This window comes from Drosophila gunungcola, unplaced genomic scaffold, assembly GCF_025200985.1.
Source record: "Drosophila gunungcola strain Sukarami unplaced genomic scaffold, Dgunungcola_SK_2 000001F, whole genome shotgun sequence".
In the NCBI taxonomy this organism is placed as follows: Eukaryota; Metazoa; Arthropoda; class Insecta; order Diptera; family Drosophilidae; genus Drosophila; species Drosophila gunungcola.
In genome coordinates, this window is record NW_026453197.1 from 973,354 (window position 1) to 994,381 (window position 21,028).

The window sequence follows — 21,028 nt, forward strand, 5'->3', positions numbered from 1 at the left end:
AATAGAATCCAAAAATTGTCAAGTTATTCATTGATATATTATTTGTGTTTTTTTTTTACATTTTTTTTTTCTTTAGATTGATTAAAATATTCCTCAAAAGCTTTGAGTAAAATATCCTAATCCCAAAACTCCTCAAATACCCACTATATAGCACTCTCGAATACGAAGCTCAAACGGCAGCAAAACATTTAAATGTTTTACAAAAGCAATAACAAACGAACTGAAGCTGCGGAGGCCTCCGAAAAAAAAGTGCTGAGACCGAAACTGAACCTGAAGCCACGGCTACACACTCGTAAGATACATAAGCAAAGCTGCCAATACAGATACATTTTGGTGGAGCGCAGCGACGGCGTTCGACGGAAAGAAAACAAAAACCGCCCGCAGCCAAAAAGTCAAGCCGAAGAATCATCAACTTCAACACCATCAGCAAGCAAGTGGCAAACTTTAAGATACATTTCGGCTGCTGTCGATTGGCGACGGCCACAACATTTTTTAAACGCTAGAACGCCTCTTGCCAACACTTTTGCAACGAATCCGAAAACCCGAAAAAAGTATTTCTCTCTTTTTGCAGTTGCTGCGGTTTTTTGGTTTTATTGCTGGTTTTGTTTGCATCTTTTTTTATTTTTTTTTTCCGTCCGGCCTGCAGATTCTTTTAAACAATTATTTCGGCTTGCAGTTTTGCGGGCTTTTTGGGTTAAAGCCGACAGAGCAATGAAACAAATGAAACGAAATGATGTTGAAAAATTTAAATACATTGCAGGGAAGAAATTCCAATTATCAATTAAGTCAACTCCGGACTGCTGAATGTAATAAAAAACAGCGCCAGACTGTAGGAACTGGATTCTGGGATTCTTGGATTCTGGACTCCAAGGTCTGGATTCGGTTTCCTGTTTGTCTCTCCGCGAGAGAAATATTATTCAGAGAAAACAACGAGAGAAGGCTGAACAAAAAGATAAAAACATTAATTATTATTAATTGCTTTTTCTTTCTCTCTCTGCGCATTCTGTATTCTTAATAATATTTTTTCTCTGTTTTTATTGTATTTAATGCCGTTTTGGCCTTTGTTTCATCTTGTTTTATGTGCGCGCATTTTCTCTCGTTTGGACCGGACCCTTTTTTTTCTCCGAGATCCTTTTGGCCACAATGTCGCCGTGTCCCTTTTATTATTCCTCGCTTCTTCCTTCCTTTTGTGTGCGATTTAAACCCTTAAAGGCAATCCCTGGGTCGAGATTAAACCTGTTCTTAAGTTAAGTTTTTCGGCTGGGAATAAAAACAGAAACATTTCTGTTGTGTGTCTGAAGCTAATCGGAATGACAAGTTTCTAATTTGGAAGGTTTACAAATTCTTGTTTTCTTTTCGCTGTTTGGGTTCTTATTTTTTTGCGTGGGCAGCGACATGCTTGACAAATTGCTGGATTTTGTTTTGGGCTGAGGGCTGCAGGGCAGTCGCATTAAATATGCAAATTTATGAAAGATTAAAGTAAGCAAATTGAAATGATGTGACGAAAAAACAACTGGCTGCCATTAAATACATTTTTTGGTCATACATGAATTTATTTTGTTATCGTATTTTATAAAATGATGATAATTTTTTTTTTTAAGTTTTTCCTCCCAACTCTGCATAAGGATATCTTGATTTATGTCAACAGACCCCCGCCTTGTTGATAAACTCTTTCACATCTCTTTGGGCCCCGTTATGCAGTCTTGCCACAAAAGTTTTCCAGTTAGCAGGCGTTGAACCAAATGGGTGGCCAACCGAAAATTGCCAAGTTTATCGATCAGCTCGGAAAACTAAATAAAATAAACTGCAACAATTTGCAAAAAGCCAAAAGTGGCAGCTCGTTGGCTGCCAGGACATCGCTGCTGGTCTTGGCCATATTCCCAGCATGCCTGTCGACACTTTCGCTTTAATTAAAAACTTGCAAAAAAAAAACTCCTCGCACACACACACTGTCCATAAAATATGCCAAGCAGAAGCTGAAGATGTCCCACCAAGAAAAAGGAGCAGGAGCTAAAAAAAATTCCCATAAAATGCAGCTAAAGCAAATCTAGTTAAACCCACAAGCAGAAATGGCAAATGCAAAAAAGCCCTGACAAGAAAAATAGTTCCCATATTGAAATGTCAAGAAATAGGATGAGGACCATTTGAAAAGTAATATATATATTAGGTTAAGTGATAGTTAAATTAATTACATTTTACTAACCAATAGAAATTATCACTTTATCTAAAGTAAGCATCTGTGTTTGTTTTTCTAAGTTCTTTGTTTAATTGCATAAGTCGAAAAAATATAATAAATGTATCCAAGTAGCATTTACAATTTCGTTACAAGTTAAAGCCTCGCTCAACACTTTGATCATATCTATGGGCAAAAAGGGTATCACAATAAAACGAAATTTCACCGCATGCAATTCCCCAGTAAACTTTATTATTATTCGTATATTTATTTTTCTTTGGACTAAACCAGAGGCAGAACCAGAACCCCAGAACGAGAACTCGAAGCCACAAACGACAGTGCATAAAATATATTTTTGCTTTTTACTGAAAATTTCCATACATGTTTCATGTATATTCCACAGATGCCCCCTCAACCCCATAGTTATATGAAGAGTGTATAAATTTGCGTATGCATTTTTTTGGATAATGTGGGTGGGTAAGTTTTTGGGGTTGTATGGGGATAGAAAGCGATTGTCTGCTTGTTTATGCTAAAGCAAAGAGAACCAGGCAACTCGGTGAGGATCTGAAAAGTGCAAACAAAGCCTTTTTGTCTGGGCCATATGCTGAATTTCCTTTGCATTTTTTTTCTTTTTTTTTTTTTGGATCTAAAAAATGTTTAGACAAATTAAAAATAGTAAGAGTAACGTTCTATGGACGGAGGAGAGTTTATTTTCTGCGTTGGTAACGCGCATTTGGGTCAAGGTGTTTGTTTTCTGTCTTTATTATTCTTATTGTTGCTGTTGACTTGTTTTTGCTTTATTATGAAAATTGCAGCAACGACAACAATGTATTGTTTTCGTTGTTGTTATTGTTGTTGTTGTTGTCGCTGTCATTATGAAAGCGAATGCAGGACAACGGCAAAAAGGAATATTCACCCACGCCCGCCCACATGGGCATAAAATATGTGCTTGATTAAAGTGTTTGTGGCATGTTAGCCATACCAAAAACGTTAAAAAAGTAAGGCAAATAAATTGCCAACTATAAAAAATTTTCACGTGACTCTTCAATTTGTATTGACACATTGAAAACAAAACCGTTCAACTCAAGTTGTCTAGGAACATCTTTGTTAACTTTTAGCTAAATATAAAAATGAAGTATTTTTGTATTTATGTTATAAAAAATTACTATTAAGAATGTACATTTAAGTAAAATATTTTGCACATGCTTCAGGCCATTTTTGAAAACATTTAAGGACATACTAATTTTTTCTGTGCACCTTGCGGAGGCGTTAGAACGTGTATAAGATGTGGGGGCGCCGGTGTTCCTGGCGAATCAGGAGTCATGGAATAATCAATAAAAATAAAATATATCACACGACGTTCCCATTCCCGCTTGCCGGTAACCGTTACCGTTACCGCTACCGCTTCCCCAATGCCCGTTACACCGCCGTACCCGGTTCCTTTATTTTTCGGTTTGGCTCTCAGTACGCTGCTCATTTCGTGTTCATGTGCCATTATACCGAAAAATAATATTCTTCTTATACATATACCGTCGTACACATTGTATTTTTCTACCTTTCGCCAGTTTTTGCCGCTTTGGTGTAATTTTTTTTGTTTTCATTTTTTTTTTTTTTTCTGCCACCAGCGTAAAGTAAGTAAAGTAAGAGGAAGAAGCAGCAGAAGCACGCACGCGCAGGGGTGGCTAGAAAAAGCAGGAAGAGGGGAGGGGATGGGTAGGGGTCGGGGGTTATGGCACCCCTAGTTGGCTTGGCTGATTTTCATGCCTGTGTCATGTTATTGGGCAAATTGTACAATGTTAAAACCAGCCACGGTAAAATTTGGCTTGCAACGAGTTGTGAGGGGGTTATGAAAATTGGCAAAAGTAGGGGGTCTATAAGCGGCATAACAGGGTGAAATTCCCTTAAAATCCTTGCCGATAACTCCACTAGCACAGACAGTTGTTGCTCGCGAAAAACGGCGATGACAACAGCAATCAATAGGGGGAAATAAGGGAAACTCCTATGAGTAGGAATAAATGTATGGAAAAATGGGGTTTGTAGCATGTCCATAACATATTTAAAATTCAATCGATTTATGGAGCGGAAAACTCAAACTGATTGTTAAGGAACTTCCAAACTATCAAAAAAGTCAATTAAATTGGGAACAAAAGCGGCTCGATTTTAGATTTGATTGAAAGGTTCATTGATGAAGAAATCAAAGACCTTTTGGGTTGATTTAAGTTTAACAGTTTTAATATTGTTGTGATGGTAAAGTTCATTGTGTATTTAAACATAAAAGATAAACATAAAAGATTTTAAAGATTTCGAATAAATAAATATACAAAATATAAAATTTAATTTTACAAGGATGGTACTTAAGCAAGTTTCATATTTTATTATACTTTATGAATGATTTTTTGTTATTATTGAATAAGTCGACCCTATCCTTCCAAACGCTTTATTTTATGTTCTGAGCATGATCTTATTTTTCCCAACCCCTGCTCAATTTCACCCCAAAATCTATGGTTTCCCGCTGGCTAATTTTGCCGGCAATTGATCTGTTTTTAATACCAGTCGAGCCTGCAGTTTCCCACATGTTTTTGTTCGTTGCCACTTCACTTCATTCATGTGAATCCCCACTGTACAGCAATCTTTTGCCTGCAAGGAAACTGAAGAGCGCAGTTTTTGTATTTTTTCCATATTCATTTTCATTGCAGCAAAATGTCCTTTGTATTGTCGGGACATGGCGTTGATTTCGTTGCTCAGTTTCTGTTTAACATGCCTCCTTTCTCTGCGCTTCCTTCTCCTGCTTCCCTCATCGATTATGCCCAGCCAGAAAAGGTAGAGGACAACCACACATATATTTCTGGAGGAGGATTCGTGTGAAATTTCGTATGTGGCCTTTGTGTTCGAGTGTTGCGCACACTTGAGTGCACAATGGGGAAACCTTTTCGCACGCCACACACAGATACCTACGCACACATATACTCGAAGGCACAAGGATGCGGAGATGCAGGATGAGGGCAGCCGCCCACAGAGGAAGTTGTCTTTGGCACTAAGTAACTGTTTTAGTTTCAACCGAGGACTGTGTTAATTGCAGTTATGCAATGACTGCCTCTGCCCCCCACCCCCACCCCCGCACTCTTCCTCGCCCTTCGACAGCATTCTTGCGAATGGCACATCCTGGCAATTGCATTGATGGCAGAAATCTGCTGCTGCTGCTGCTGCTGCTGCTGCTGCTGCTGATGCTGCTGTCACTCCTTCTCTTTCTCCTTGCAGGCGTGGCAAAATTATTGTGACACAGTTTTATGCATTGCGCCCGGCAGGATGTGTGTTCTCGGCTGGGTAAAGTTACAGTGGTGCTACGTTATATAAATCTTTGATTCGATATCCCGTAACCAATGCTGCAAACTTAGCTGCTGCCAAAACAGTTCTGTGCCTAATTAAATGCGTCAGCTACCCGATTCCTATGATATTTTGGTCACGCAGTTCTGGGTCTTGTTTCAGCATGACCATGTGGCCCAGCAGGGGATAACACTGTGGTAAAAACCTCGATTCGGTGAAGATTACGCCTTAAGTTCAAATAGGAATTTCCCTAAAATGTATTAGATAACAAAAATTATGAAAGCTAAGTTCAATGACATCACATTTAATTATGTATTTAATGTCTTATCTTAATCAATTGAAGTTTTTAACTCATATTAATTGGTACAGTTAAAATAAAATGTCTCGAGTAGATTATTCCACTAACGTTTACTCAAGACTGGCTTTAATATAATTTAATTGGGATGAAAAAAAGTCTCAAAATTAGAATAGAAATGCCATTTAATTTGAAGATTGTGCCATTTGCAGTGTAGAACCTGGCATTCTGTGTCATCATTGCACAAACCCACACAAATATAAGCTTGTGTGTAGGAGTGGGTGGTTGGGTGATTGGGAGGCTGGCGGAGTTATGGCACATGCCACACACACCGCCCCACCACATGCCACATGCCTCGGCAGCGCCACGTTCCGTTCCATTCTGCCACTCTCGAAGGCAACTAGTTATGCGGCGGATGTGTCTGTGGGCGTGGCAGGCGAATGGTGATTGGAGAAAGTAGGCAGGAGGTGCACCACCCACCAATCAACCTCCTTGGGAGGCCAAGGAAAACCACTAAGAATATGATGGAGAAGATTCCAGACTTTGAGATACCTGGTAAAATGTGGTATCTTCGTCCGGGGTTGGGTTTAACGATTCGAAAGACCTTTAAGACAAATTAGGTTTAGGCGTTATTAAATTTAAAACTCAAGCCATTATAGGTACGTAAAAAATTATTACCGTGGCGAAAACCACTTAAATTTGCTAATATTGCTAATGTAATATATTAGAAAGATTTTTAGAAAATACATTTACGATGAAAGATTTTAATTTAAAAGTAACTTATGCTACAAGAAATATTACTTTTTCTTATTTTTTAACTTATGTATATGTTATTTGTATTAATTAACGTAGCCAGAGATGTGCATTACTCCCTTTTTTCTAAGCCAAATGGGTACAAACTCCGAAGAAGGTACCGGGGAAGCAGTCGCGTGTCCTGGCTCCACTCTGCCTCCCTTCACTGATTTTCTTTCGTTGTGAGTCTGCATTTAAGTGCTACCAAAATTGCCTTTTTAAAGGATTTCCACACGCACACATGCCGTCTATGCCTGGGTGGTGTCTTTTACGCTTGTCAACGTCCTCGACATCGTCGTCGATTTCTGTGCCATTTCTTCTGCCTTTCCAATTGATGCATCTATCTTAGGGCATTTCCCTTTGCCACTCCCCTGCAGTTATCACCGCTCTCTTTTCCTTTTTCCTTTTTGCTTTTTCTTTTTCTTCCCTGTTTCCTGTGTCACTTTGCCAGGCTACGCATTTTCAAACTCAATTCGTGTGATAAACTAGAATAAAACTGCTCGTAATTCCATTTTGTATTCTTCTAGGTATGGCTTTTTGTCGGCCTTTCTTCCCACATGCAGGCATTTCACTTTTATTTGAGCCCTCTCGCCATGCAGATACATTTTTTTCAGCAAATTGCATTTTCTATGTCAAAGGCGCTTAATTTAGTTTTCCTTGGACTTTTTTCTGCTGCAACTTTTAGTTTTAGTCGGTTGGAAGCGCTTGTCTTGTGTTTTTGGCATGTAATTTGCCATGGGTTCATTCGGAAATTGCTTTTCTTGCAGCGGTTGCCACTTTGATTTATTTTTTATCGAATGAAATGTTAAATTGCAGTTCGGTTCGTGTCTGGTCGATGATTAAAGAGCCAGCAATTAAATAATAATAACTGAACAAGGAAGAAGGCCGTAATGCAAATGAAAAGTTCTTTTTAACACGATTTACTTTGCACATTTCGAGTTAAGGCCCATAAATTCAGCCATGAGGGAAAATCTCTCGTCCTGACGAATGGAAACCCTTTTCCCGCAGTAATTAAAGCGCATTATACATACCGGCCAAACACAAAAAAAAAGAGTGAGAAAAATGAAGAAAATTACTGCAGCTGCATTAACACTTACAGCAACGATAAATGCGGATTATAATTTGGTAAAGCACAGGCTACCAACCCAAACATTAATGGCAAGACCTTAAAGAAAACCGCAAAAGAAGTTGGAATTGTTTTGAGCTCGTAGGAGCATTCTGGTGCTAAAGTTCGAATAAACAATGGTACCAAATGTGGCACGTAAACACAAATGAATCCAGGCTAAGGCCAGTTGAGAGAAATACGATAAACAATGATGTTGTTTTTCTACGAAACTTCAAGAAAATTAACCTCCACAAAGGTTTCAATTGCATTCAAGAGTAAACAAATTTGTGGAATCGAAAACAATCGGTAATGTGTCTTTGTAGGAGGGAAAACGAACGAGCAAATAGTTTGTGATAATGAAAATAGTTATTTCTGGGCCAGTGAGTGCCTCTCAATTTCTTTAATCTTCCTACAAGAATGCATTTTCTAAGCAATTTTGAAGAGACCTCTGAAAGTTTTAATTAAACAATTGCAATAAACTTCTTAGAAACAACAAATTAGAAACAAATAAATATTAATTGGGCAACAAAAACAAATTTTACACAAACATTATTTAGCAACTTTTATTTAGCAGTATTTTAAAATATTGTACAACACTTTATGTGGTAAGCAAATAGTTTTTTATATGAATTTATACTAACATATGACGGCGACCCAAACACCATGATTAATATAACATTTTCTCAGAGCAATTAAAGACCTTGGCAGCTCCTTCACATCGTTTATTAAAATTAACCCACAACTTTCCTCAGCAGGGCTCAACTTCTTTGGCCATTTGTAAACATATTCAGGCTTAAAAGTTTTTCGCCACCAGCAGTGGCGGCGCTTGTTTGGTTTATGTTTGCCATGTAAACAAATAAACAAATGAACAATAAACAAAGCACACACACATTTTCCGAGGGAAAACACAAATAGAAAGACGACGCGGACGGGATGTGGTTAGGAACTCGACGACTGCATTTGCATTTGCCTTTGCAGCTGTGACAGAATTAAAATTGAAGTCGAGAGAACCGTTTAAGATGCAATTAAATCCCTTGACCCCACTCAGCTCATTAGGCATGACTCGAAATTCCAAACTAATTGCACAACCAGGGCACTATGAAGAATACAAAACGTGGGAAATGGAGACGCCTCGGATTGCAGATGATATTGCAATCATGACGAACCCGAATCCGAACCTCAAGCGCGAAACCAACCCAACGAATCAAAATGGAATTAAAACGGTTCCAAGGTGTGGTCTTCGAAGTTCAAATTGCAATCCAAAAGATTGCAAAAGCCAAGCAAATGCACGGCCAATTGAATCATCGTGAGGTCTTCAGTGCGAAACTTCGTTTTTCAGCTCATTTAAATGCTAAGCATGCGATGCTCGGTTTAGAAAACTTTAAGCGACAAACCGCAGTCAGCCGACCGAACTTTATCTAGACCATTAAGTTTTACAAAGGAAAATATGTCAGCTAAGTGCTGCTTTTTTCCAAAGGGCAGGGGTATTCGGGGAAACCCATAATGGGGAACTTCTAACATCAAACCGAACCGACGAACCGCGAGATGATGACTCAGCCAAAGTCAACAAGCGAACTTAGCAGCAATAAAACGCGGCCTCAATAGACACTTACAGCTCAAACAGACCGGGCTGGCACAGACAGCTGAAATATGTATCTATATAGCTCATATGCGCTTCAGAAAAGATTACACCGAGCTTCAGGCACTAGGTATTTTTAAACAAAAGCGTATTATCGCATATTAATCATCTGCTAGAGATTAAACGTATTTTTGTATAATAAAATATAAACGTTTTTTAAGTATTGAGCTCAGTTCGCATTTTTTACTAATACTCCTAAGAAAATACTTATATTTAAGCTTTTTAAAAACATAAAAAAAAAATGGAGTAAGAATACACATCTCAAAAAAAAAAGTAGTTGCAAAAAACTTAGCAGTTAAAATTGCTTGCATGAGAAATTTAAATTTTAACTAACATTTTCTTCTTAATCTCCTTTTAATTTATTGTGGAACTAATAGATCTAAAGTCTAAATAGGAATAATGGCAAGTAAAGTTCTCCCGCTTTATTAAAACCCAAGCATTAAAGAACCTATTTTTAAATTATCTTTTTCCCTGTGCTGAGAAGTGTAAAGAAATGGTGTCTTTGTGGCTGGAATGAGTTTTCTTGTCGTTCTAATTTGCTTGGGTCTTGCGTCGAGGTTAATGAGTCATATCATCATCATTATCTCGACACTGAGGCAAATAAAAAAAGTAAAAGAGAGGGGATCGGAGGGACATCATCACAATGAAAGCGGAGGACACACATTAAAATATTATTTCTGAGACAATGCTGCCAAACCGCATTCGTTTTGTAATTTAGATGCAATTAAATGTAAATAAATTCACAATTTAGTCGTATGTTCTTTTTCAACAGTTTTTCGGGGTTTTTTTGCTCGGTTTGTCTGTTTTACTTCCCCTCTTTTAGTTTGGTTTGTCGTCGGTTTGGTGACCCGATTTCCGCAATTTAATGACTTTTGTTTGACCAGCGGATAATTGCTGGGAAAAAAATGCACGAGAACCAGAGGAATTGCGGAACTTTCTTTTTCATCATTTATTTTTCGCCAGGGCTCACTTAATTCTCTTTCGTTTTCGTGCGTCTATTGTTTGTTTTAGTTTTTCCTCTCGTTTGATTGTCTCTTTCTTTTCTATATTTTTTTTCTACAGTTTTTACATATCTCTTTTCTATAGTCATCTCTGTTCATTTCTTTTCTGCTGCTAACGAGCTGTTGATAATTTTTAGCAAAGGCGCACATTTATTGACTTTTTGTGGCATTTGTGGATTTTAGATTTGTGGTATTATCTCCAGCTATCTCCTTCTAGCCGCGTATATTTGTCTTTGTTTGACCCTCAACGGAAATGAGCCCTGCCTATTATTTTCCTTCGGTTCAAGGTTCAAGGTTGTCCGCCCACTCCCTAATTTCTTTTTATTTTCGTTGCCATTGATATCTTTGTTACACACCCAAACTCGCACACACATTTTAGGATAAGACAGCTAAAGAAGGCAATTTGCTAGAAAGGGACGGGACTCAGTGAAAGAGATGGGTGGGCGAGAAAGAGAGGAGGGAAAACTAAGAGTTTAGCTGCAATTTGGTTGGGGAGACATTAAGTGGCGGAAGTTGATAAAAAAAGGAAAGCAAAATGTTATTTATAGATAACCAAAGCGATTCAAGGAAATATACACAAAACATAGGAAATCTTGGATATGTAATCGGAAATTGAAAGCCTTAAAAAAAAAGCAATCAAAGGGGTTCAATATTTATCATTTAAATGTAATTTCAAGCACTTAGATACTTACGAAATATTATTTTGTTTTTCTATCCCATTCTTAAAACCTCTTATATCAGAAATATGTTATTTTTTTTAGCTTATATTGTTTTCTTAACATTATTCGTGCGAGTATATAGGAATAAAAAAGGTTGAGTTAAAGTTAAGTTATAATATTTTCTTAATAGTATTCTTGTACTGGGAGTGCAGATAAATATTAAAAATAATTCTTGGAAAAGGTCTTAAACATTCATATTTTTATGTTTTCATTTTATCGTTTTCAACTCAAGTTAATTCACCCGACAAAAATTCAGTACTTAAAGCGCCAACAAATGTGCTATGAGGGGAACAACTGCTCGGCCCAAACCCTTAATCCGAAGAACATTAGACATAAGCTTTCAGACAGAAAGAATTTCGTATGCCTGAATTATAATTCAATTTATGACCCGGTCCGAGTGGCTTAAACTACTTCCCAAATCCTTTATCAGCGGCCACTTCGATATGCAAGACCTGAGCTGCATGCATTATCCTCCGAAAGCGATTCCCCGGCCGAACCCTCGTCAAAAGACTGATAGATTCCAGTCAGAAGAAAAAGACCAAGAGGCTACCGCCGGAAGCCCCTAGCCCAAGCCAAACATCCATATCCCGCTCTCTCATTAGCATACAAATGTGTCAGAACAAACAACCAAATAACCGAAAGGAACTGAAATGTTAAGAGTCCAAAAGAAATGAAAGAACCGGCCGGTCGTCCGAAAAAATACAAATTGGGGTGTGGGCAGCGTGATTTCTTGACTAATTTTTATGACACTTTTCACTTTATGAGGTGGCCTCGGCTAATTCCAAAGTCTCCTTTCTTTTTATCCCCTACTTTATTTACCTTTGGCTCTTATTGAACGGAGAAACGAATAAACCATATGCATGTACCCCGGGCAGTAAAGATTTTTATCGCTCGAGGATGTGTCATAAAATTTCCTAGCTCTCGAGACTATTAAAAACAATAAATGTCAAAACGAAACGGATTTTCCAGTATGCGTGTACCTAGAGTGCCATTCTCTGGGGAAAAACTGGCCAGGGGCTACGGGAAAATAATGGGTCTACTGTAGGTTATGGGGTTGGAAAATAATCCACACTGTGTTGTCTATGGGTAGGTTTTACAAGCCGGAGTGCATAAATATTAAAAAAATATACACCTTAAGGAATTTTTATATCTTTATAACTTCTTTCAAAAAGCTTACAATTTTTGGTAAAGCACGAACATAAGCTTATAAATTCTATGTTTATATTCCCCCATGGAAAAGGGACGAACACCTTATATATGTACATAATTAGTTAAGTAACATTTTTGATTAAAAAAATATTTGATTTTATGCGGTCCATACAATTATTTTGAAATATAAAAATATTTGATTAATATTGACCAGTAAATATTTGGATTCTTGTCACTACTTTCAAAAAATCTATTGAAATTTCGCTATAATTTATTTCTTTTTATTTCACTTTATAATTTTATAAATCACTTTGTTGTCAAGCTTAACATCTTTAATCCATTTTGCTGGAACTACTAATTTTTTTTTGCCCCCAACTTCCTGGCCTAATTCTTTCTCATTTACAACAGCCTCCAAATGTGAATTCTTCCTCTATTTTTATGGCTCCCGCTTTGTCCTTGTGTCATGCGGCAGGACATTAGGCAGGCAAATCACGTAAATTATGACCGGGCCACTATAATTTCTTATCGCTGGGACATGATTTCAAATGATAGACTGCGGAGAAGACTGGAATGAAGGCATCTCAGGGCCTGGGGCAAAGATTTTAGTAGGCGCGACAAGTTTTTTATGTGCTTCTCGCGGGAGCAGAAGGAGTGAGGAGTAGGTCCTAGGAGGTGGACTGCAATTGGCAACTGGCGCAACGCATAAATTGAGAATTTTTATCTAATCCGCGGCATCTGGGAGACGCGTACATTAGCTGGCACCAGTCTGTCCCGTCCCGGCCCGGCCCGTCTGGACTTGTACACTCTGGACGGAGCTCGCTGGTCCGCTTTTCGGATCGAATCGCTCCGAGTCTTTGGGACTGGCCAAAAAGCAGCGCCTGCGACTACGACGACAATCGACAGGCAATAAATCACCCAAAGTTGCCAAAGAAATTTATGTGCAGCAGATTAGGATCGCGAAAAGCGTCATTAGAATAAATTTTCATTGGAAAATGAGCGCTCGGGCCAAGTGAAGCAAACAAATTGATGAGATACAACTCTGTTCAATTTAAGTTGCAATAATTATGCGTTTTAGAATTTGTCCATTCGGAATTATAAAGTAGGACAACATTAAAAACGTTGTTAAGTTCTACATTTTAGCATTTGCTAATATAAAGAAATATTTTAAATTTATCAATTGATTACATTGAAAAAATTTAATTTTATTTGGTTACAAATCCCATAGTAAAGCAGCAATGAACAAGAACGAATAAAAGAATCAGATTTTTTTTGTAATATGTACTTTAGGTTCCGACGGAAACGGATGGAAACCAAATTTTATATTTTATATAAAATGTATTTTCTATGTAAAAAGTCAAAAATCTATAAATAAGTTTGGCTTCTAATAAAGTTGTTGTGTTAACAAAATCTTTGTTTCAATTCGAATATTAATAGCAAAACAAACATTAAATATAGTATTTTATTTTCAATTTTAACAAGAAAGCACATGAAGAAAGAGAAATTTTTAACAAATTTTTAACTAAATTAAAATAAAATCTTATTTGGGTTGGTTAATAATACAAGTTCTTACTTTAATAGGTTATAAAGTTTTGCTGAACTTAAAAATCATAAAAATTTCGGAAAAAAAAATCAAAATTCTCAGCTTTGACTTACCATTTGCCGTCTTCTTCTTGTTTGTCTGCCGCTGCTTCTTCTTTCTCTAGACTCCCGTTCTTTATCTCTCAGGACATTAATGATTAATCCCAGCGTCGTCTGCTCTCCTTTATCGCTTTTTGTTGTTTTTTTTTCAGTTGTTGTTGCTATGCGTGTGCCGTTATTGGCGGTATAATCCAATAATCCAACACGAAAGAGCGTGTGAAGTGGAAATTGCAAAAAACTAGAGACTCACGCACATTCACACAGAGGCACAGCCACCCACACACGCACACAGTTTTGCCGCTTTGTTTAGTAAATTTATCTTTTCACTTTTTTCAGCCAGGAAAAGCAAAAACGGGCCATTTTCTTATTTTGTTTCGATTTGTTTCGTTTTTTTCTTTCTTTAGTTTTCCTGCTTTCTTTTCTTATTTTTCAAAACACAAAATCACAGAGCCAGCGCAAAAGCAATAACAACAACGTACACAAAACAAAGGCAAATGCACGACGCCAGCAACAACAACAAAGCGCCGCCGTAGTACACGAAAAAATTCCTTTTTCGCTGTGCGTCGTCTCCTTGTATATATGTATTTTTTGTATTCCACAGAGCAATTCTATTTTGCTTTTTTTTTTATTAATGACTTTTTCACCTTTAGATTTTTATTGCCGCACTTTAATTTGACTGCATATTTTACCTCCCTGTCGCACACTCACCGTTTAATTGGGGAAAACACACACGATCTCGTCAATTGGTCGCGTAATTGTCGCCGCTCATTTGGTAAACATTTGGAGTTTTTCATCCGATTTTCCGCTAAAAACACAAAAAAGCGAACCGCGCTCCGCTCCAAATTGAACCGTTCCGATTGAAAAAGAGAACAACAATGAAGAGAGAAATAACGGTGGAGCTGGGGAGAGATACAGAGAGCGATTAGTATGACCGCAGCTGGTCTTGTCCTAATATACCATCCAACGAGAGTAGAAGAGAGCGCTATACAAACCAGTTTTGTTCCCAGTGAGCCGAATAGTGAGACCAGTCGGCGTTAAACAACCCTTGTAATTCGGGTTTTAAATTAAATAATAACATAGATATTTTTATTTATTAACCTAAACATAATTTTGAAACTTAGGTTTTTAAGTTGTTTAAACTGCTCTATATTTTTGCATTCAAAAGAGAATGTTTTCAAGCGAGTGGTTTAACCTGTCTAGTATTTTATACCCTGTAGATGTGGAGTACATGGGAATAATATTTGGTTGTATTTTAGATAGATATTATAAAGTAATTAATATATTTTGTTTTGAACGCCTTTTAGATCGGATAATAATTGAACATCTTAACCGTACAATAAAAGTAAAATAATTACTATTATCTGCATATGCATAGAGAATTTATCATGCATTGCGTACTGTGTATTTCATAAAATCTCCCAGTAGCGCCTTCCTACAATAACTTCAGTATTTTTTTGTGCTGGCTGACAATATCTAAGGTTTACATAACTTAAGTATCTTTGATTTTTTAAGGTAAACATTTTTACGTGTTTTTTGTGGTCTTCATATAAAAGCGAAATTATGAGTTGGATAAAATATAAACTATACATCATCCGTTATTAAATATTTAAAAATGAAGCAGAATTATAGGAAAGACAATGTTCCTTTCCACAAATAAGAGCTGACAAAAGATGTTGAATATATTACTCGAAAACCATCAAAATCTGTTACATTTTAAAACTTTTCAGAAAAAGTCACTGGACCAAAATCTTAAGTTAATTGTTTGTAATTAGTCTTTAAAAATACGTAAACAAATTATTTTCCAATAATTAAATAAGTTGAACGAACTTCAGATAACGATGTGAACTTTTTTTAATAGTTGCAATATATTAAATGGTCTAAAGACACAAAAATTAAAAGTGATAAAGAAAAAAACAAATCAACAAGTTCAAAAGAGAATAACTAATTGTTTTCATTTGTTATCACTCTCTCGCTTAATAATAATCTCCTCCCCCTCTCTATGATAGCGTAATTATTTCTAATAAAAATATTTGTCCAATAACTTCTCACATTTCTTACCGTGCTTTTGCGATAAGATAACACGTATTGAAGCAAAAAAACGTCAACGAGCGGAGCAAATCATCGCTTTTCGTACAGAACAAATATTAGTTGCGCTGAACTTTCAAAGCGGAGCGGTTGGATGATTCCATAGAAAAATAAAATAAATTAACAGCGTTATCGGAAAAATTGCAAATTGAGTGCAAATATTAAGGAAATGACGTCACTGGGCGGACAGGTGTTTTTGTGGATCTGCTTGCTCTCTCTAACTTCGGGAATCTCTCATACGAAAGCGGATACCATCGGTTTGTCAACCCATTATCTTAACCGTTACACAATTTTCTATAATTCGCCATCTTTCTCTCTCCAGATGATCAATGCATGCACGCGGACAGCTGTGAAAGGTGTTTAGCCGCTCACCTGGAGTGCGCCTGGTGCACAGGAAAGGTGAGTGCAAGCAAGATGACATTAGTAACCAAAAAAGATTCTTTCCAGTGCCGCTAATAGTGTTTATACTTTAAATGTAGGCTAAATACATATAATGCACCATACATTAATATATTAATTGTTCCGATTTGAATGATACAAAGAATGCAATTTAACAAATTAAAAATCCCCAAATCAATTAATTTATTTTGTTTCTTTTTGAATTATTAAACATTTATTTTTATTAAAAATATGATAAATTCTATTTCGTATAAATTTTCAGGCTGTGATTTTGTTATAGGTTTCAGCCTTACCGTATTTACACGTTTGTAATAATACTCCAATTCCAATCGAAGGGCTTTCTAGATATTGCCTTGGAGCTTAAAATAATGACTTCTAATTTATATAAGTAAAAAAAAATTCTTCCAACACTCTGATCTGCTCTGATCCTTGCGATTTCAGTAACCTCAATCCTTTGCTCTCTTTCAGGAATATCAAGTGGGCTATCGCTGTCTCTCTCGTTCGTTACTCCTGCACTACAACTGCAGTGAGACGGATATATACGAGAATCAGCCGGTTTTAGATCTCCTGCAGAATAAACCCCTGAAGGACTATGAATCTAGCGATCAGGCCGTTCAGGTGACACCCCAACGAGCATACCTCAAATTGGTCAAAGGTGTGTTATGTTCAATATTTAATTCTGTTATCTTATCAAATGTGTGTCACCATGTGGCTAGCCCCCTCTCTCTATTTTTTTCTATATCAAGTGTGTCACTGTTCCTCTTTCCCTTCCTTCTTATTTGCCTTGCTGATTTGTTCCACATCATTTTCAAACATTTTGTTTTGTGTCCGCGCTTCGCTTATCAGCATTTTGTGGTTGTCACATCTTCTTTTTATTGTTATTGTATTTGGCGTGGGAATACCTCTATATACCTCTCTTTCGTGTCTTCTCCCCTTCTCTGTCTATAAGTTTATTGAACCCATCATTTATATAAGTAGTGTAAAACGTGGATTATTCATTTTAAGATTTAAGTCGACGTGCAAATATGAATCATAAGATATGTTCATTTTTTTTTCTGTATTAATTATTTATTTATTTTTTGTTGTTACTCTCAGAGTTAAGTTGATATATTTATGAAACTGCGAGGATATCTATTTATAAAAATAGGCTCCTACTTATTACTGATTACTATAATTGCTGGCATGTTATAGAAAAAAAGTGAATATTTACTTTATTGGCACTCCATAGTAAAGATAGACATATCTTAATCATACTAGTGTTGAGTTAAGCCTTAATCAGTTCCCGTTGTAATGTCTGTCAATAATTTGCCATCTTGAACAGCTTATTAACCAATTTCAAAAGCATTAACATCGATTATAAGGAAATCGCACTCAGCTTAAAAACTACTGAAGAGCCAGTAATTAAGTGTTGAAAAAGTGGTGTAAAGAAGCAGGTTAAATTGCACGCTTAAGGATTACAAGGAACCCAATCATTTAGACTGGGTGTGAACTGCCTTAAGTGGTCATGATTGGTTACCAAACAGTAGCAGACTGCACTGAGAAAAGGATCTAGGCAATATCAAAGTGAAAAACCATATTCACTTTATTCATAACAAACATATTTATGTTTCTTTTTATTTGGGGACTGTAAAAAGAAAATGTAGTTTGCCAAAGACGTGATTATTCTTTCTGTATCTATATTGTGGAAGTAATTTTTTCCTCACTGCAGAATATAGGACAAGACTGGTTTCCATTTATGTAGATGTGTCAGCCCATAAAACAGCTCGTAAACAAGGTCGCCTTTAACGGGTGCATAGTAAACCGATCTATAACTTTGTACCCCCTTTTTCTTTTGTCCCACAGGAAACACGCAACGCATCAAGCTGAGCTATAGAACCGCACGCAATAATCCACTCGATTTGTACGTGTTGATGGACCTCACCTGGACAATGAGGGACGACAAGGAGACCCTGGAGGAGTTGGGTGCGCAACTCAGCCAGACCCTAAAAAATTTAACGGGCAACTATCGGCTGGGATTTGGTTCCTTTGCGGATAAGCCAACTTTGCCCATGATTTTGCCGCAAAATAAGCAGAATCCCTGTGCTCCAGAACGGGCTACATGTGAACCTACCTATGGATTTAGACACCAAATATCGTTAACTGATAATATTCCTGCCTTTACCTCGGCAGTGGCTAACAGTAAGATCACGGGAAATTTGGATAATCTTGAGGGGGGCTTGGATGCTCTGATGCAGGTAATTGTTTGTCCCAAGGAAATCGGTTGGAAACAGCAGGCGAGAAAGGTTGTCATCCTGGTAACCGATGGTTTTATGCATCTAGCGGGGGATGGACTCTTAGCTGGTATCACCCAACCCAATGATAAAAAGTGTCATCTGAATAATGCCGGTGAGTATACCGGCTCCTTGCAGTACGATTATCCCTCGCTGGAGGAGATCTATCGTGAGTTACTACGTCGCAAAATCAGTGTGATCTTTGCTGTTACAAAGGATGTGGTAAGCAGCTATAGGGAACTCAGTGCCCTGATGAAGGAAATCAGTTATGTGGACATACTTAGTGCAGATTCCTCCAATATCTTGGAACTGATCAAAAAGAGGTGCGTCCAATAACAAGGCAGCGGATAATATGCAAAACCGTATTCTTAAAGTTGAACTTTTATTGGACTTAAACTTGTTCAACAAAATCATGATAAGCTAAAATCTTTTTATGATTAAATAAATGTTAACCGAAGTTTAAAACTGTTTTTGCTTATAATCCGATGTCTACTGATTATAAATAATTACTTCTTAATAATTTCAAAATTTTGTTCTTAATTGTTTAGTTATGAGAGCTTAGTTCAGCGCACCCAGTTCGCCGATAACAGTCCAGACTTTATTGATATGGTTTACTATACGGATTGCGGTGGACAGTTTCCTAACTTACAAAAACGAAATTACTGCAATAATGTCAGCCTGGGCAAAGAGATTGATTTCTATGTGGATGTCACACTTAAGAAATATCCAGAAAACAAGATTTATGTAAGTGAGATAATATAATAATATTCAAACATTAATTGTCGTATTGAAAAGTGAGAGGCTTTACAAAGACTCCATTACTTTTAAAATATTTACATTGTTCCAAAATAGATGTATTTTCGTATTTTTTCGCCTAAAAATATTTGCTTTTCCAAATGATATTGAAGTATAGTAAGTAAAATTTTCTTCTTTCCGTAGAACCACAAGATCCGGGTAGAGGAGACTTCCTTAAGCGAATATATGGACCTCGATGTGGAGCTTCAGCAGCCGTGTCCCTGCCAGGAAATTCCGGATCCGGAGAACGAAGAGGGGCGCTTCCGTTGCGAGAACCAGGGCTATATGTATTGTGGCATGTGCAACTGCGATGAGGGATGGACTGGCACCTATTGCACCTGCCCCACGGATGCCACAAATGTCACCAGTAATGAAGCTCTGCTCCAGAAGTGCCGCCAACCCTTGCCGGATAAAACCACCTCGCCCTTGGTGTGCTCCAATCACGGGGACTGTGACTGCGGCAGTTGCCTGTGCGATCCTGGATTTACGGGTCCATTTTGTGAGTGTCGCGAATGCATCGATTGCGATGAGACGCGTGCAGAGTGCTTTTGTGGCCAGTGTGTTTGCAAGTACGGTTGGTCGGGAACCAGATGCAATTGCGCCGAGGATACGGACGCCTGTTTGGGACCCACGGGTGAAATTTGTTCGCAACGAGGCACTTGCGACTGCGGCGAGTGCCAGTGTGAGGAACCATTTTTGGGGAAATTCTGCGAAATTGATCTGGAAAAGGATAACAAACTTTGCCAGTTCTATGAGCCCTGTGTTACCTGCCTAATTGAACAAAAACAAGGAATGGGTGCTTGTGATAATTTAAGTCAAGTATGCTCCAGTTTGGACAGGCAAGAGCACTTCACCTACTCTTTTGTGCACGAATTGGATCCCGATGAAGACCATTGCTTGGTGCGAATTGTGAACAAACATGGCATCCAATGTGACAGCTTCTTTGTCTACCAGGTCATCGATCATTCGAACTTTCTGACCATCCAAGCAGTTAACTGCGAGCCACTGGACTATGTGGCCCTGTTTGGTTTTATATCGGGCTTTACCCTTCTTATAGGACTGCTTCTTATCTTCTTGATTTTGTGGTGCATTCGGAGAAAGGATGCCAGGGAATATGCAAAGTTCTTAGAAGAGCAGAAGACTTGTGTGCGACAAGAGAATCCAATTTATAGGGATCCTGTGGGCAGATACGAAGTGCCCAAGGCACTAAGTGTCAAACACGATGAGAACCCTTTTGCTAGTTGATAAGAGCTTAGTTTTTGTTTATTCACATTGCCAACTCGAGAAAATCGTTTATATTTTTAAATATCTGTACTCCTAGAAAACCCAAAGTATATCTATAAGTATTTCTTAAAGCAAATCCAAATTAAGTAAAGAATACTATGTTGATTTTAAAACCATTGCAAAGCTTTGACGAACAAACACTGTTTAAATTCAATTGTTTTCATATAATATATTTTTAACATAAATTTTTTTGTTTATACAGAAAATTTAATGAATTGCTTAATAATTCGTATATAATATCTAAGCTTAGTTATCTAATAATTTGTTATAGCTAAAAAACGAAAAGATTTATAACAAAGTTGGTTTTCAGTTTCGAATTGGACAATTCCGTTGAGCAAAAGTTTTGATTACATTCATATT

The 21,028-nt window shown here is 37.3% G+C and overlaps 2 protein-coding genes across 6 annotated transcripts in view; one reads left to right on the forward strand and one right to left on the reverse strand.

Annotated features, from left to right (window-relative positions):
• Nucleotides 1-14,732, reverse strand: part of LOC128261732 (uncharacterized) — a 78,094-nt gene extending 63,362 nt beyond the window's left edge. For 3 of the 5 annotated variants that reach the window (XR_008268281.1, XR_008268282.1, XM_052995561.1), the window contains exon 1: nucleotides 14,544-14,732. Coding sequence is in view for 1 of the 5 variants with exons in the window: in XM_052995561.1 (XP_052851521.1) it covers nucleotides 14,544-14,629 (86 nt within the window). In the remaining 4 variants the exon portion in view is untranslated. Of the gene's footprint in view, nucleotides 1-13,850; nucleotides 14,480-14,543 lie in introns of all 5 variants that reach the window. The other 2 variants (XM_052995565.1, XM_052995563.1) reach the window with 1 other exon arrangement.
• A 1,237-nt stretch (nucleotides 14,733-15,969) lies between these two features.
• On the forward strand, nucleotides 15,970-21,017 carry LOC128261718 (integrin beta-nu). Its single transcript, XM_052995547.1, has 6 exons — nucleotides 15,970-16,177; nucleotides 16,243-16,319; nucleotides 16,788-16,974; nucleotides 18,162-18,912; nucleotides 19,138-19,333; nucleotides 19,529-21,017. Exons 1-6 carry the CDS (start codon nucleotides 16,090-16,092, stop codon nucleotides 20,627-20,629), a joined length of 2,400 nt encoding a protein of 799 aa, XP_052851507.1. The 5' UTR covers nucleotides 15,970-16,089; the 3' UTR covers nucleotides 20,630-21,017.
• The last annotated feature ends 11 nt before the right edge of the window (nucleotides 21,018-21,028 follow it).

Coding starts and splice junctions, on each gene's coding strand:
- LOC128261718 (XM_052995547.1), top strand. CDS start 16,090: ATGACGTCACTGGGCGGACAGGTGTTTTTGTGGATCTGCTTGCTCTCT. Junction 16,975..18,161: donor ATACCTCAAATTGGTCAAAG/GTGTGTTATGTT, acceptor TTTGTCCCACAG/GAAACACGCAACGCATCAAG. Junction 19,334..19,528: donor ATCCAGAAAACAAGATTTAT/GTAAGTGAGATA, acceptor TTCTTTCCGTAG/AACCACAAGATCCGGGTAGA.